The following is a 13,541-nucleotide window of genomic DNA, read 5'->3' as shown; positions in this document are numbered from 1 at the left end:
CAAAATATATTGATTAGATTTGTTTGATTCGAAATAAACTAAAGAACTGAGATTGCTTTATTAGAAATAAATTTCTCACCGAAACAAATTTTTTTTTTATCAGCAAAGAAAGAAACTTTAATGATGAGATGAGCAAGTATAAGTATCAAAATACATCAATAAAGAAGGGAAGTGCAAAAACATCATAGCTAATACTTTACAATCCCAACTAAGTTGGCACAAAGAAGGAAGCACAATCATCTGTTAGCACTAAACGCACAGATTGGAGAGAGACCAATCCAAAACAGAGAAAGAAAACAAAAGACAGACATAAAAACCACTCAAAATGTTGCCCTATGCACTTTATCAGATTCCAGCCAAAATGCCCAAATTTGCTCTTGGTGACAGATCCCATTAATCACAGCAGACCGTCCAAAATCCCTTCACAGAACCAAGCTAACTACCAGCTCACATGCAGTCCAAAACTACTATACAGCTCACCATCTTCACCAATACGATCCTGTTTGTTCACAACCTCAATGAGCTTGATAGCTATTGCACTAGCATACATTGATGATCCTTCACAAATCACAGACAGCAAAACAAAAACACAAAGCAAAAAACCAATAGAAGAACACACAGTAACGGCTGCAATCCCTATTGTCCACACAGATCAGCAGCAGCCAAATCAATAAAGAGGAAGTTGGTGAGTAACCAACATTCAGAACAAAACAAAACAAAACTAACAGAATCAACCATAGAACTACACTCACAGCAGTCCAGCCTAACAGTAAAATCAACATAATACACCCCTTGGATACCATTCCTCCATAAACCTCTTCTAGAGGAGCATTAGTTTGGCATAATAACATACCACAGCTGATCTGCATATGGACAGAGCACAAAAGGACAGAGCAACAAAGCACAGAAACAAGTTCACAAATTGACATTAGTGGCAGAACAGATCAATAACAAAACATGCACTTTTGATTGCATCCATTACTTCAAATCCACAGGCTGAGATCAGGTTTGGTAATGCAAATTTGTGCTAGCAGATGAGACCAACAAATCAAGCTGACATCAGCAGCAACAAAGCTCTGCCAAGCAAACACACCCAAACCAAGAGATCACCTAAACCAAAACTGAACAACAGATTCACCAACAAATCACCCTCAACAAATTCACCAACAGATCACCCTCAGACCAGCATACCAGATAGCAACATGCAGCAGCCACAAAGCAGATCAGCAGCATTCAGCAAGAGCAGCAACATGCCACCTTAAATATCCTTTGATGGGGTTCTGGTTTGCTGGATATGGGAAACAAAATCTTGTAATGAGTAGCAAATCCCTGCAACTTTGCTTCTAATCCACAAAGCCACTCTAACTTTAATCAATTCTTGCAACTTACCAAAATTTGGCTGAACATTAGTGAACTTACACTCATTCATGTGCTTCCAAATAGACCATACCACTGCCAACAACAAAGCTTTCCATAATCTTGCTTCCAACTTTTTATACTGAAAACCAGTCCACCATTCCAACAATCCTACAAAAGACCCTGGTATAGCCCAGTAGATTCCCCACCAATTCATCAAATGGGACCAGACCTTCCAAATTGAAGGGCAACCCATCAGCACATGATCTAAAGTTTCCACATCAGTATTACAGAAGATACATAGGTTACTAACATTGGTTTGAAGCACACCAAGCTGTTGAAGGTAAACAGAAGTTTTGATCCTACCTTTCCACACTAACCAGCCCAAGAATTGAACTTTAGGGGGAGAGATGTTTGACCAAATCAAATCTATAAGGTGAGAATCCATTCTAGTTGTTGAATCATTTCTCTTGTAAAGTGTAGACACCAGAAATTTGCCAGAAGATGATGCCTTCCATTTGAGCCAGTTCTCATTGTTACTCAACACAGGGATGGCTGCATTCAACATAATATACAAGCTTTGAACCTCCTCTACTTCCCAAGCAAATAGTGGTCTTCTGAATCTCAAATTCTATCCATCAGAATTTCCTTTCCATTCAACACAATCCTTCAAAGAACTAAGCTTATCAATTGACAGGTTGTATAATCTGGGATAAACTTCTGAAAGTGCTGTGGTCCTCACCCAAACATCAATCCAAAATTTGACTCTATTACCATTACCTACAATTACCTTTGAATTAACTACATAAAAATCCTTGAGATTATGATTACAATCAACAACCTGCAAGATGTCCAGCCAAGCCCTAAAGTACTTTAGTCTCAAGGTTTTGACTGGGAAACCATCCACCACCAGAAATTCCATATTTATAACATATGGTTTTTCTCCATAAGGTTGTGGTTTCAGTTGCAAATCTCTACTACCACTTTGCTAAAAGACAGTCATTTAAATCTCTAACCTTTCTAACCCCCAGACCCCCTTGCTTTTTACTCTTGGTTACCTCTTCCCATTTCACCAAATGGATCTTCCTTTTCAAATCAGAACCTCCCCAAAGAAAGGAAGCTTGGATTCTATCAATAGCTCTTGCAACATCTGCAGGTAGTTTGAAAAGAGACATATAATAAACTAGCAAGCTGGACAGAACTGATTTGATGAGTGTAAGCCTACCCCCAAAAGAAAGAAATCTCCTTTTCCAAGATGCAAGCCTCCTCTGACACTTCTCAATTATAGTTTCCCCTGTACTCTTCCTTCTAGGATTTGCACCCAAAGGAAGACCTAAATAAGTGAATGGTAATGATATCTTTATACAATTCAATCTAGATGCAAAGTTAGTCACCAACTCATCTGGAACTCCTATTCCACAAATATTACTTTTATGATAGTTTATCTTAAGGCCAGACATAATCTCAAAGCATCTAAGGATCCTTTTCACATTTAATACCTCCACCTATTCAGCTTTGCAAAAGACTATTGTATCATCAGCAAATTGCAAGTGTGATATGGTTTCTTCACAATTCCCCACTGGTACACCCTTTAAACTCCCCAACTCTTTTGCTCTAGCTAGCAAAATGTTTAAGCCCTCAACCACAATGATGAATAAAAAAGGTAACAGAGGATCTCCTTGCCTGAGACCTCTTTCAGGAGTAAATTCAGCAGTTGGGGAGCCATTTGCTAGGATTGAGGTTCTTGCCATAGTCACACAAGCTTTCATCCGAGTAATCCATCTCGCCAAAACAATTGTTAATTTTTATTTTACAATATCACATTGAGAATAGAAAGAAAAAATGAGTTGTTTCACTTATATAGAAACTTCAAACCCTCATTCTAAAATTATTGAATTTTCTTAATTTTGAACAATTAAGAAAATTCTCATTGGCTAGCTTTCATTTACCTTTTATTTTACAATCTCACATCGGGAAAAAAAAGAAAAAAAAAAAGTGAATTGTTTCACTTACATAAAGTGAATCTTATACTCTTATTTATATAAATTATTGAATTTTCTTAATTTTAAACAATTAAGAAAATTCTCATTGGCTAGCTTCCATTTAATTTTTATTTTATAATCTCACATCAACAAAAAAAAGAAAAAGAAAATTATTTCACTTACATAAAGTGAATCTTATACTCTCATTTATATAAGCAAAAGTAGATTTTTAGTAAGAAACCTTATTATCAATATCTCATACTAATTTTTTTGATTTTCTTAATTTTAAACAATTAAGAAAATCTCGTTTGGTTAGCTTTCATTTAACTTTTATTTTACAATTCTATGTCGAAATTTTGATTTTAAAAATAATTTTGTATAAGATTTTGAAACTCTCATAATATCTCTCCTTAAAAATATTCTTTTGTAAAATATATAAATATATTGATAATCTCAATGTCACTCTTACTGCCCCTTAATACAAAAATTATGAGATAAATATGATAATTTTAAATTTGTATTTGAAAATTATAAATTATGAGATAAATTATTATAATTTTAAATTTATGCTGTGTCAATTTTAAATTTAAAGTAATAGATTGCTTTCCATGTTTAGTGACAGTTTAAATTTTAATAAAATAAAATTTAAAAGTTTTAATTAATTAATTTTTGTGTAAGCTGGTTGGTCTTTTAACGTAACTGATTAAGTTAAACCATTTTTAGTTTGAATGATTTGCTGGTTTAACCGTGATTTTAGCGGTTTTACAAGTTACGATGATTCTTTCTTACTCATTAAGTTTTTAAAATTTCTTTCATTATCTTCCTTTCAAAAACCAATATGACAACTTTTTAAAATTCATATATTTTTATTCTAAAATAGTGAAATATTATAATTATGTCATTTTTTTTTATAACAAAGCATAATTTTAATTATTAATTGTCAATACAACAATTTTAATCTAGAGTTAATTAACAAGAAGTCCTGTTTACATATTTGGTGGTAGCTTAAGTCCTGTTAAAAAGTTTTTGAACCAATAAGTCTCATTTATAGGTAAAAAGACGTTTTGCCCTTTAATCCCAAAACTGAGAATATTCTCAATTTCAAAACTAAGAATATTCTCAATTTTCAAATAGAGAATGATTTCAGTATATAATTATCAAAATTAAAAAATTTCTGTTTGGCTTATGAGAAAAGTATGGGATAGAAAAGAAAGATAATTCTGCGAATATTCTAAGAAATTTATAATTATCAATTTTGAGAAATTTCGCAATTTTTTCATAATTAAAATTGAGAATATTATAAACTGAGAAGGTTCTCAATTTTAAAAAACTCTCCCTCTCTCTCTCTCTTTGCAATCTGTCTCAATCTCCTAATTAGTTCTCTCGTCTCAGCTATTCATTTTCTCTCTCCGATTGAAAAACAAAATCTGGAGCTTCTAATTGAAGCAATGGTAATACAAACTGGGTCAGGGAGAATGGCTTCGACGCGGGAAGAGAGATTGCAAAAATTGAGGGTGTTATTGATCAATGCTGAAAATTGCGAGGACGTGAATATTCACCCCCCCTCCGCATCTTGAAGAGTTGTACTTTGGGCATTATCAGGGAGAAGCTACACCGGATTGGATAAACCCTAACTCACTTCCTAAATTACAATATCTTTGCCTTGAGTATGCAAGGCTTGTTGATATGTGTCCATTGTTTTGGAGCAGTGATGGTGGGAATTCATGGAAAGTTGAAGGGCTGTGTTTGAAGTTCTTGACTAGATTGCAGGTGGAGTGGAGTAGGGTGCAGGGTGTCATGCCCTCACTAAGGTACTTGGAAGTTAGCCACTGTTATATGTTGCTGTCATTCCCCTGTGATGTTGTGAATCTTGGATCATGGACGAAAACAGACGAAGAAAACGAGGATGGCAACTTGGTAGTTGACAGAAACAAGAACATTGTCGGGTCAAGAAAACGAGAAAAAAGATCAGAAAATTCGCAGGAATGGCTGATGGATTTGGTGGAGAGGGAAGGGGTTTTGGATGGGTAAATTGGTCTATTAAAAATTAATAGGACTTGAAGGAACAAATAATTTTATCTAGGACCTAATAGAGTATAAGTTCACAAAATGAGACTTGTATGTAAATGTCCCTTTAATCTATCCATACTATATGTTATAGTAAAAGAACATTTAAAACAAAACTCTTTAACTTTTATATAAAATTTTATTTACAAAAAACAAAATATAAAAAAATTAAATATAATTATTATATTTTTAATAAATAATGTATTAATTTATCTCGTACATAGTACAAGTGATACGCTAATTATTTTTTATTTAAAATGAAATATTCGTATTACATCACATCATTTTTATATATCATTATTGTTTTTTCTAAATAATGTATGAGTCATGAGATGCCTCCTTGGGAGTGAAGAGGGGACAATTCATAGATAGATAGTAAGGGGTTGAATGGATATGGTTAGAGGGTTGAGTTGGGGGGACGTATTTGGGAAGGGCTGAGGTCCTGGGTCCTTAGGAGGAGCTGACATTTCTCTCTCTCTCTCTCTCTCTCTCTCTCTTTGTTGTGTTTGTTTTTTTGTTTTTTTGTTTTTGTTTTGTTTTTGGTTTTTTGTATGCTAAGTGTCCGACACTAGGGTGAGGCCCTGGCTTAACCATATCCCCAAGATCATGCAACCATGTCTCCTCCTCCTCCTCCTCCGTCAAATTTGCTTGGTTTCTATTTTTTAAAAACAGTTTTTAAAAAATTCTACTCTTATTTTTTGAGTTTTTTTATTTTTACTGAATTTTTTTAATATTTTATACAATTTTTTTACTTTTTAGACACACCTAACATAAATACACCTAAAAAGTAAAAAAATTGTAAAAAAAATCTTTTAAAAATTCACTAAATACCAAAAATACAAAAAAAATACAAGAATTTAGTACATTTTTTGTATTTTTATGTATTTCTTAATTTTTTAAAATATTTTTCATAATTTTTTTACTGTTTAGACACATCTAAGTAAGTTGCATCTAAAAAAGTAAAAAAAATGTTTAAAATTTTAAAAATATTCACTAAAAAAAAAACATAAAAATCAAAAAAACTCAATTTTCAAAAAACTTAATCTAGAAAACTCAAACCAATGACTAGATTCAACATGCATGATTGGAAAATCACAACCATGCATCAATGTACTGTACAATGTACATGGTTCAACTTTGTATCATTTTGGTTCGACCAACTCTGAGCTTGACCTGGTTTTCTTGTTGCATTTTTTACCATATATGTCCAAACCATTTTATATATCTGCACATAAGCATGGATTTGCAGTTGTATAAACTAACTTACAATGCAAGTGTAATATCTTGTAGTGTGAAACCTAGAATAGTAATGTTAGAAATACTAAAAACCATATCAATTCAGGTGCAAAATTTGTCCTATACTTTTTTATTAATGTAATTTCGTTGTACTACTTGTATTTATTAACATTGAAAAACATAAAGATCTATCTTCTTAAAAAGTCAGAAAATGACAAATGTCTTCACAAAAATATTTTAAATTTCTCCCTAAATTCCATTGTGTAGTAATGGAGTCTTGTGTTGAAAGGTCTTCCGATTCTAACACCCATTTTTAAGATTCAGTAATGTGTAAAAGAAATGATTGACAAATTATTAGAGAAAATATAAGAGTGAGTCACATTAAATATTTTAATAAATTGTTACATCATTGAATTTAAAAATTAAGTCTAACTTTTGGTTAAAATAACGCTACTGTTTCAGATATTGATGATTACTTAATCTACTATACTACTCAGATATACTAGACACTATATTTACATACATAGCTAAATTACAAGTTGCTTTATTTTAAAAAAAAATTTAAAAATAAAATCTTAAATTTTATTTATTTATTTTTCACTTTTAACCCTTGAAATATCTAATTCTTCCCATTTTTAGATAATATTCAATGCTTATCTATAAAATTCAACAAAAAATATCATATCAACGGCACATCGCAACGACTAAAGATCTTCTAGAGTGATTTTCTTTAGAGTGATAAGTTTTTATTTATTTTTTCTTTTTAGAAAGATGGCATTAAGTAAGGATTACAAAAGGAAGCAACATCAGAATTAGCTATTGTCATCAACGGATCTGGTAACTCCTCCCTCCAGACTTGCTAATTGAGTGATGAGGTTAGGCTCTCAGAGTTAGAAGGTGAAATGATTATTATACTCCTAACTTTGATAGAATTAAATATCAATCATTCAAAAAATTACTCTAAGACCATTTAAGAAAAATCACTGGATCCTCACTCCGTAGCAACAGTCCAAATCCAAATATGTATATATATATATATATTAGATTAGCCCATTAAGAATAATATCTTTATCACTTTAACCCTTAAAACGTAAAAAAGAAAAAAAAATCTTTATTTACTTCAAAAATTAGAGAAATGTTTTTTGTGCTAATTATTTCAAGAAGTTACAAAAAGGGATCATCAAATCCTGCTATTGGCTTGGATAATATGAACTCTGCAGGAGTAGGTAAAAAATTTTGGTACGATAATTTTAGTCTAATTGTTTTTTTGGGTGAATAAGTAGTCAGTTATTGTTAATTGACACAAAAAAGGTTTTTGAGTTTCTAGAATAAATAATTATATATATTTTTTAGAGGTAATTACCTAAAAGTCCTATCTATATATTTGGTGGTAGTTTAGGTCCTATCAAAAAGTTTTTGAACCAATAAGTCTCATTTAAAGGTAAAAATACGTTTTTTCCCTTTAACATAAACAAATGTATATAAAATTCCATTCACGTTATATACTAGAAAGAAAAAAGGAATCAGTTAACAAATCAGTTATGGAAGTAGCTGAAGATTCGAATCGTGATCGATCTTGAATGATTTATTGCTTTGGTTCGGTATTATACGTAATTGATTTCTGGATTTTGATTCGAATAGGAAAGGATTGATAGTAATATCCAGATCGATTTTGCTTTGCTTTGGTTCGCATTTTGAGTTGAAATCTGTTGGAGTTTGTTATGTGCGATTTTGATTTATAAATTGAAGAATTGATTTGTTGGATATTTGATCTTCGATCTGGTTTATAGGTATGTATTGTTTCGATTTTGTATATTATGTTTTTTTAGAATTTTCTTTAGTTTTGATTGAATTTATTTATGAGAATATGTTGAATAATTTTGTTTTTACGAATTGAAGACGTGATTTGCTGGATGATTTCTCGGTTTGGTTATTTATTTTATGAATTGAAAACATGATTTGTGAAGTATTTGTATTGTTATGAAGTTTTTTGTTCTGGTGTTTATTGTTATGAAGTATTTGTAAAAATTGAGAAAGTTCTTAGTATTGTTCTGGTTTTGATTGATACAATCTTTTTTTTCTTGTTTAGATTGAAAGATGAGTGAAGGTTGTACATGTGCGCCTATTTTTTTGTTGTGCAAGTATAATGGTTGCACATTTGCAATTAAGATTGATCAAAATGTGACATATGATCAGCTGGTTGAGAAGCTTTTGCAATTAAGATTGATCAAAATGTGACATATGATCAGCTGGTTGAGAAGCTATGTTTGAAATGGGATAATTTGCAATCTGATAATATTTGTCTATCTTACTCATTGCCTGGACATCCTAATTGTACGTTGGACAACAATGAGGAGTTAGATTTGTTGTTGGCATTAGTTGTGCATTTTGATTCAAAGTGTATTGATGTTGTTGTGCGAGTAAAAGACTCAATCATTGACTGTGGTTATCTCAACAACAGATTGGATTATGGAGAAAGAGAGTCAATGTTGGATCTTGAAGTTTGTGATATTGCATTGTCTCATGACAGCAGTAAGTCTGTGAACTTGTCAAACAGAGCATCTACATCCTCCAAAAGGAATTCGAGGTTGGAGATTGAAGAAGAGGTTGATATGTTATCATCATTTTGTGGACAGAAGGGAAAAGTACTGTTGTCTGCTGGTTGGGCAGTTAGTATTACACATGTAGGACAAAAAATTGAAGGTGGAATTGTTAAATTTCGTAATGCATTGTCAAAGTTTTCTATTGAGTGTGGATTTGAGTTCATATTTGTCAAAAATGATAAAGTTCGTGTTACGGCACAATGTTTGTTTAGAGAGACAAAAGGTTGTATGTGAAATGTTCATGGTAGAGTGGAGAATGCTAATGGGTTCTTTTATATAAGGAAGTTGAACAATGTCCACACATGTGGTGCTGAAGTACGTACGATGACTCATTCTTGTATGAGTTCTGATTTTGTTACTGATTTGATTGTTAAAGGTGTTCGTGATAATCCATTGGCACGTCCAGTTCATGTTGTTCGGGATTTTAAGTTGGGGTATGGGCTGAGAGTTAATTATCGTCAAGCTTGGTTGGGGGTAGAGAAAGCAAAAAGTGAGATTTTTGGAGACTACTTAATGTCATTTGACCAGTTAAGATGGTATGTGGATGTTGCAAAGAGTTGCAATCCAAGGAGTTACATTGAGCTTGAGTGTGACGATGATACTAAACGGTTTAAGAGATTATTTGTTTCTTTTCATGGTTCCATTAGTGGATTTGATTATTGTCGACCTCTCTTATTCCTTGATGGCATATTTTTGAAGGGAAGATTTAGAGGAAATTTACTGACTGCTACAGGAAAAGATGGAAATCAAGGTACATAAGAAATTTGTTTTCTCTATTCTGAAATTAAGAAAGTTCTCAGTTTAGAAATATGATTGAATGTTTTAAATTTTATATAATATTGTTGTTGTATATGCATTTTTTATTTTTTTAGTTATTCATTTTAGTGTTTGATATTTTGAATGTTAGAGTGTTACAATTTTCGAAGAATAATACAATATTTTCATTTTTTCTGTTTTGTACATGCAGGGTTCTTTCCTGTTTGTTTTGCAGTTGTTGGCTCAGAGAATCAAGATAATTGGCGCTGGTTTTTGGAGCATTTGAGTAGAATTGTTTCACCAGAACGAAATATTACATTTGTGTCAGATCGTAACCTTGGATTAGTTGAAGTGTTGCCAAAGGTTTTCCCAATGGCTTTCCATGCTTATTGTTTATATCATTTGAAGATGAACTTGAGGCATCATTTACGTGGTATGTTTCATGGATTGAAAGAAAAGCTGATCACTTTGTTTGGGAAATGTGCATATGCTCCAACTGAAGAAACATTTCATCAATGTTTGGTTGAGTTAAAGACTGAAGGTAGGTCAAGAGTTGAAAAGTTTTTAGATGACATACCATATGATCATTGGAGTAATGCATATTTTCGAGGGCAACACTTCGGAGAGATGTGGTCAAATGTAGCTGAATCTTTCAATTCGTGGATACGATAGGAACGCTACTTGCCTATCACAAAGTTGATTGATAGTGTAAGAATTAAGTTGATGAAGAAAATTGCTAAGAGGAGGGAACTTGTTAATAAATGGAATGGTTTGATTTGTCCTAAAATGGAGTCCAAGTAGCATGATAGTTTTAATACTTTGAGGCCATGGATTGTTAGTTCATCTGGAAATGATGTCTATGAGGTGCATTCACATCCATTTGTTTCAGTTGACATTAGTAGACGAATATGTTCTTGTGGCGAGTGGCAGTTGAAAGGGTTTCCATGTGCACATGCAGTTGGTGCTATACAAAAGAGTGGACATGATTTGAGTTTATTTGTTAATCAATACTTCTATGTTCAAAGTTATCGAGAGTCCTATTCTTTTCCCATATATCCTATTCCTTCAATTTGGAAACCAGATTGTAATGTTGATGGTGATAGTGAAGTTGTTCTTCCTCCTTTGTCTAAAAAGCAACCAGGAAGGCCAAATCAGAAGAGGATTCGTTCAAATGGTGAGAAAGTGAGGCAAATTACTTGTAGTAGATGTGGGAAGGTTGGCAATCACAATAAGAAATCGTATAAGAAGGCTTTGTGATTTTTTGTAGTTGCTTTGTGATTGTAAAAATTTCGTATTCATAAATTTCTTGAAGTAGCAATTTGTGCTGTTGAGCACTGAGTAATAATCTTCTATGTTTTTGAATAAAGTGATATTGAATTGAAAGTGAAAATATTCTTAGTTTCAGATATTAATTTTTGAAATTGTTTGTGATAATATTGTTTGGTTGGCTTTCGGAAATAAACTTGACTGTTGAATGTTTGTTTTGCAGATTATGTGTATACTGTATAAAAAGTGAGCATATTCTCAGTTTAAGTTTTTAGTTCAAAATAGCTGCTTTTGTGATGATAGTGTGAGGCTCTTTTTATGAATTGGAACTAGTTATAAATGTGATGAATTGAATGAATGTGAATTAATATTCTAAATAGATGTGGTCAATACTTTATGTTTTGATTAAAGTAACGGTGGACTGTAAGTGAAAATATTCTTTGTTTCAAATTTTAGTTTTTCAAATTGTCATAATATTGTGAGGCAGTAAATAAATTGTTGTGATAATATTGTTGTTTGAAAATTGAGTGATCTGTATAAAACTGAAAATATTCTCAGTTTTAAAGTTTCTAAGTTTGAAAATAAGTGATTGAAACAACAATAAGTTTGAAAATATTCTCAATTTTAGTTTTATGCAGTGTTTTGTGAGGGAACAAAACACTGCATAAAAACTGAAAATATAAACAAAAACATCAACAAAGCACTGATTGTGATACAGTAGAGTCTTGTGTCCACTATTTTCACATATAATACTATTTTCACTTTTGCCATATAGTAGTGTGAGGAACAAGATAATAGAAACTGAGAATATGGACAAAAACATCAACAAAACTCGGGTGCATATATCTTTGAGAGGATGACAAAATATTCCATTACACATCATAGAAATTGTAATATGTTTGTTTGGTAATATGCTTGGAACTATTAATAAAAACATTAGTCATTGTATCAGAGTGTTACAAAAAAGAGTTCATTGAGTTACACATCAAAAAAGATTTCATTGAAGGTTGTAATCTTGACTCTACTTGACTTTGATTGATCTTTATGGATCACTGAGGAACTCATGTACCATGTCTGCTCTGAGTCTTGTGGATGTGCCTGGTGGTAATGTGTTTGGAATTGGTTGATGCCTCATGTATTGTCTTATGATGTAGCAAACAATAATTCCACAGTCATTCCTACATAAATCATTTTTGACACAGTTAGAATATACTCAGATTTCAAAGATATTAAAATTTGTTAGTTAGAATAAATTAATATACGTCATTGCTTTTTGTTGAGGGCTGTCTTTGATTGATTCAATCTTGACATCAGGATTTCAGGCTTTTTCTGCTTAATAAGGTGTATCCTTCATGTATTGATGGATGATTTTTTGTTGTAAAAAACATCAACATAAAGTATGTAATGATTTACATCTGATTATTGTAATGCTAATCTAAAATTGTTCTTACCAGTTGATTTGCAACGTTGTAGTGCTTGTCCTTTCCTTTTCTTGGTTTCAAAGAGTTGAAATGTTTCCAAGTCCCCAAGTATTTGTCGATAACAAGTAATGTCCAATGATTGAAATTGTGGATGGGGATATGAATGTATCGACATGGGAGGGATTCTTGCAAAGTATTTTTAAAAATCTTTTTCCTTTGTTCTGAAGTTTTCTTCTTCAACATTGGCTGTTTTTTACAAAAAATATGTGAATATTCACAGTAATGGTACGAACTCAATATTCATATGCCGATGAAAAGCAACAAAACATGATTAACTACGATTTGTCACTCAAATTGTTTTGAAATCTAAGTATATTCCCAGCAATGATAACAAAATCAAAATTTGAGAACATTCACAAGAATGATAGCTAACACAAAAAATCTACTTTGAAATCAAAATTGAACGGAAGATAAAGTATAGAATTGACACATGCACATTGATTCCTTACCCAATGTAGACTTGACAGTATGAAAGACTTGCCATTGTGTTCTGCTCCATCACCAAAATTCTGTGCTTGTGGTTCTCTTTGAAGAATCTCAGCATATGTATCAATTGTCTATCAAATTGAAACACAAAAGTGATGTTAACAAATTAATGAGAAGTTTTTCAGTATTAAAATATTACAAATATTATACGTACACAGCTGGATATGTCTGTCCCTTTTACCAAGTTCTTGATATCATTAATAAACACACAATTTTCATATCTTACGCCAAACCATATACAAGCACTACAAAATAATAAAAAATGTGTTAATAATTAAGTCAGAATATTTTTAGAAAACAGAGCTATT

At 31.9% G+C, this 13,541-nt stretch overlaps 2 protein-coding genes across 2 annotated transcripts; both read right to left on the bottom strand.

Moving 5' to 3' along the window:
• Window positions 1-439: 439 nt before the first annotated feature.
• On the bottom strand, window positions 440-1,924 carry LOC145824366 (uncharacterized). The gene is made up of 2 exons (XM_082924005.1): window positions 1,390-1,924; window positions 440-558 (listed from the first exon to the last, which is right to left on the bottom strand). Exons 1-2 carry the CDS (start codon window positions 1,922-1,924, stop codon window positions 440-442), a joined length of 654 nt encoding a protein of 217 aa, XP_082780131.1.
• Window positions 1,925-1,987: 63 nt separating this feature from the next.
• LOC145824365 (uncharacterized) lies at window positions 1,988-2,816 on the bottom strand. The gene is made up of 2 exons (XM_082924004.1): window positions 2,373-2,816; window positions 1,988-2,197 (listed from the first exon to the last, which is right to left on the bottom strand). Exons 1-2 carry the CDS (start codon window positions 2,814-2,816, stop codon window positions 1,988-1,990), a joined length of 654 nt encoding a protein of 217 aa, XP_082780130.1.
• Window positions 2,817-13,541: the final 10,725 nt, after the last annotated feature.

Source organism: Camellia sinensis, chromosome 4, assembly GCF_055761805.1.
Source record: "Camellia sinensis isolate YWXY chromosome 4, ASM5576180v1, whole genome shotgun sequence".
Classification (NCBI taxonomy): Eukaryota; Viridiplantae; Streptophyta; class Magnoliopsida; order Ericales; family Theaceae; genus Camellia; species Camellia sinensis.
The sequence above is the reverse complement of the archived record's forward strand: the minus strand, read 5'-3'. Positions and strand labels throughout refer to the sequence as shown.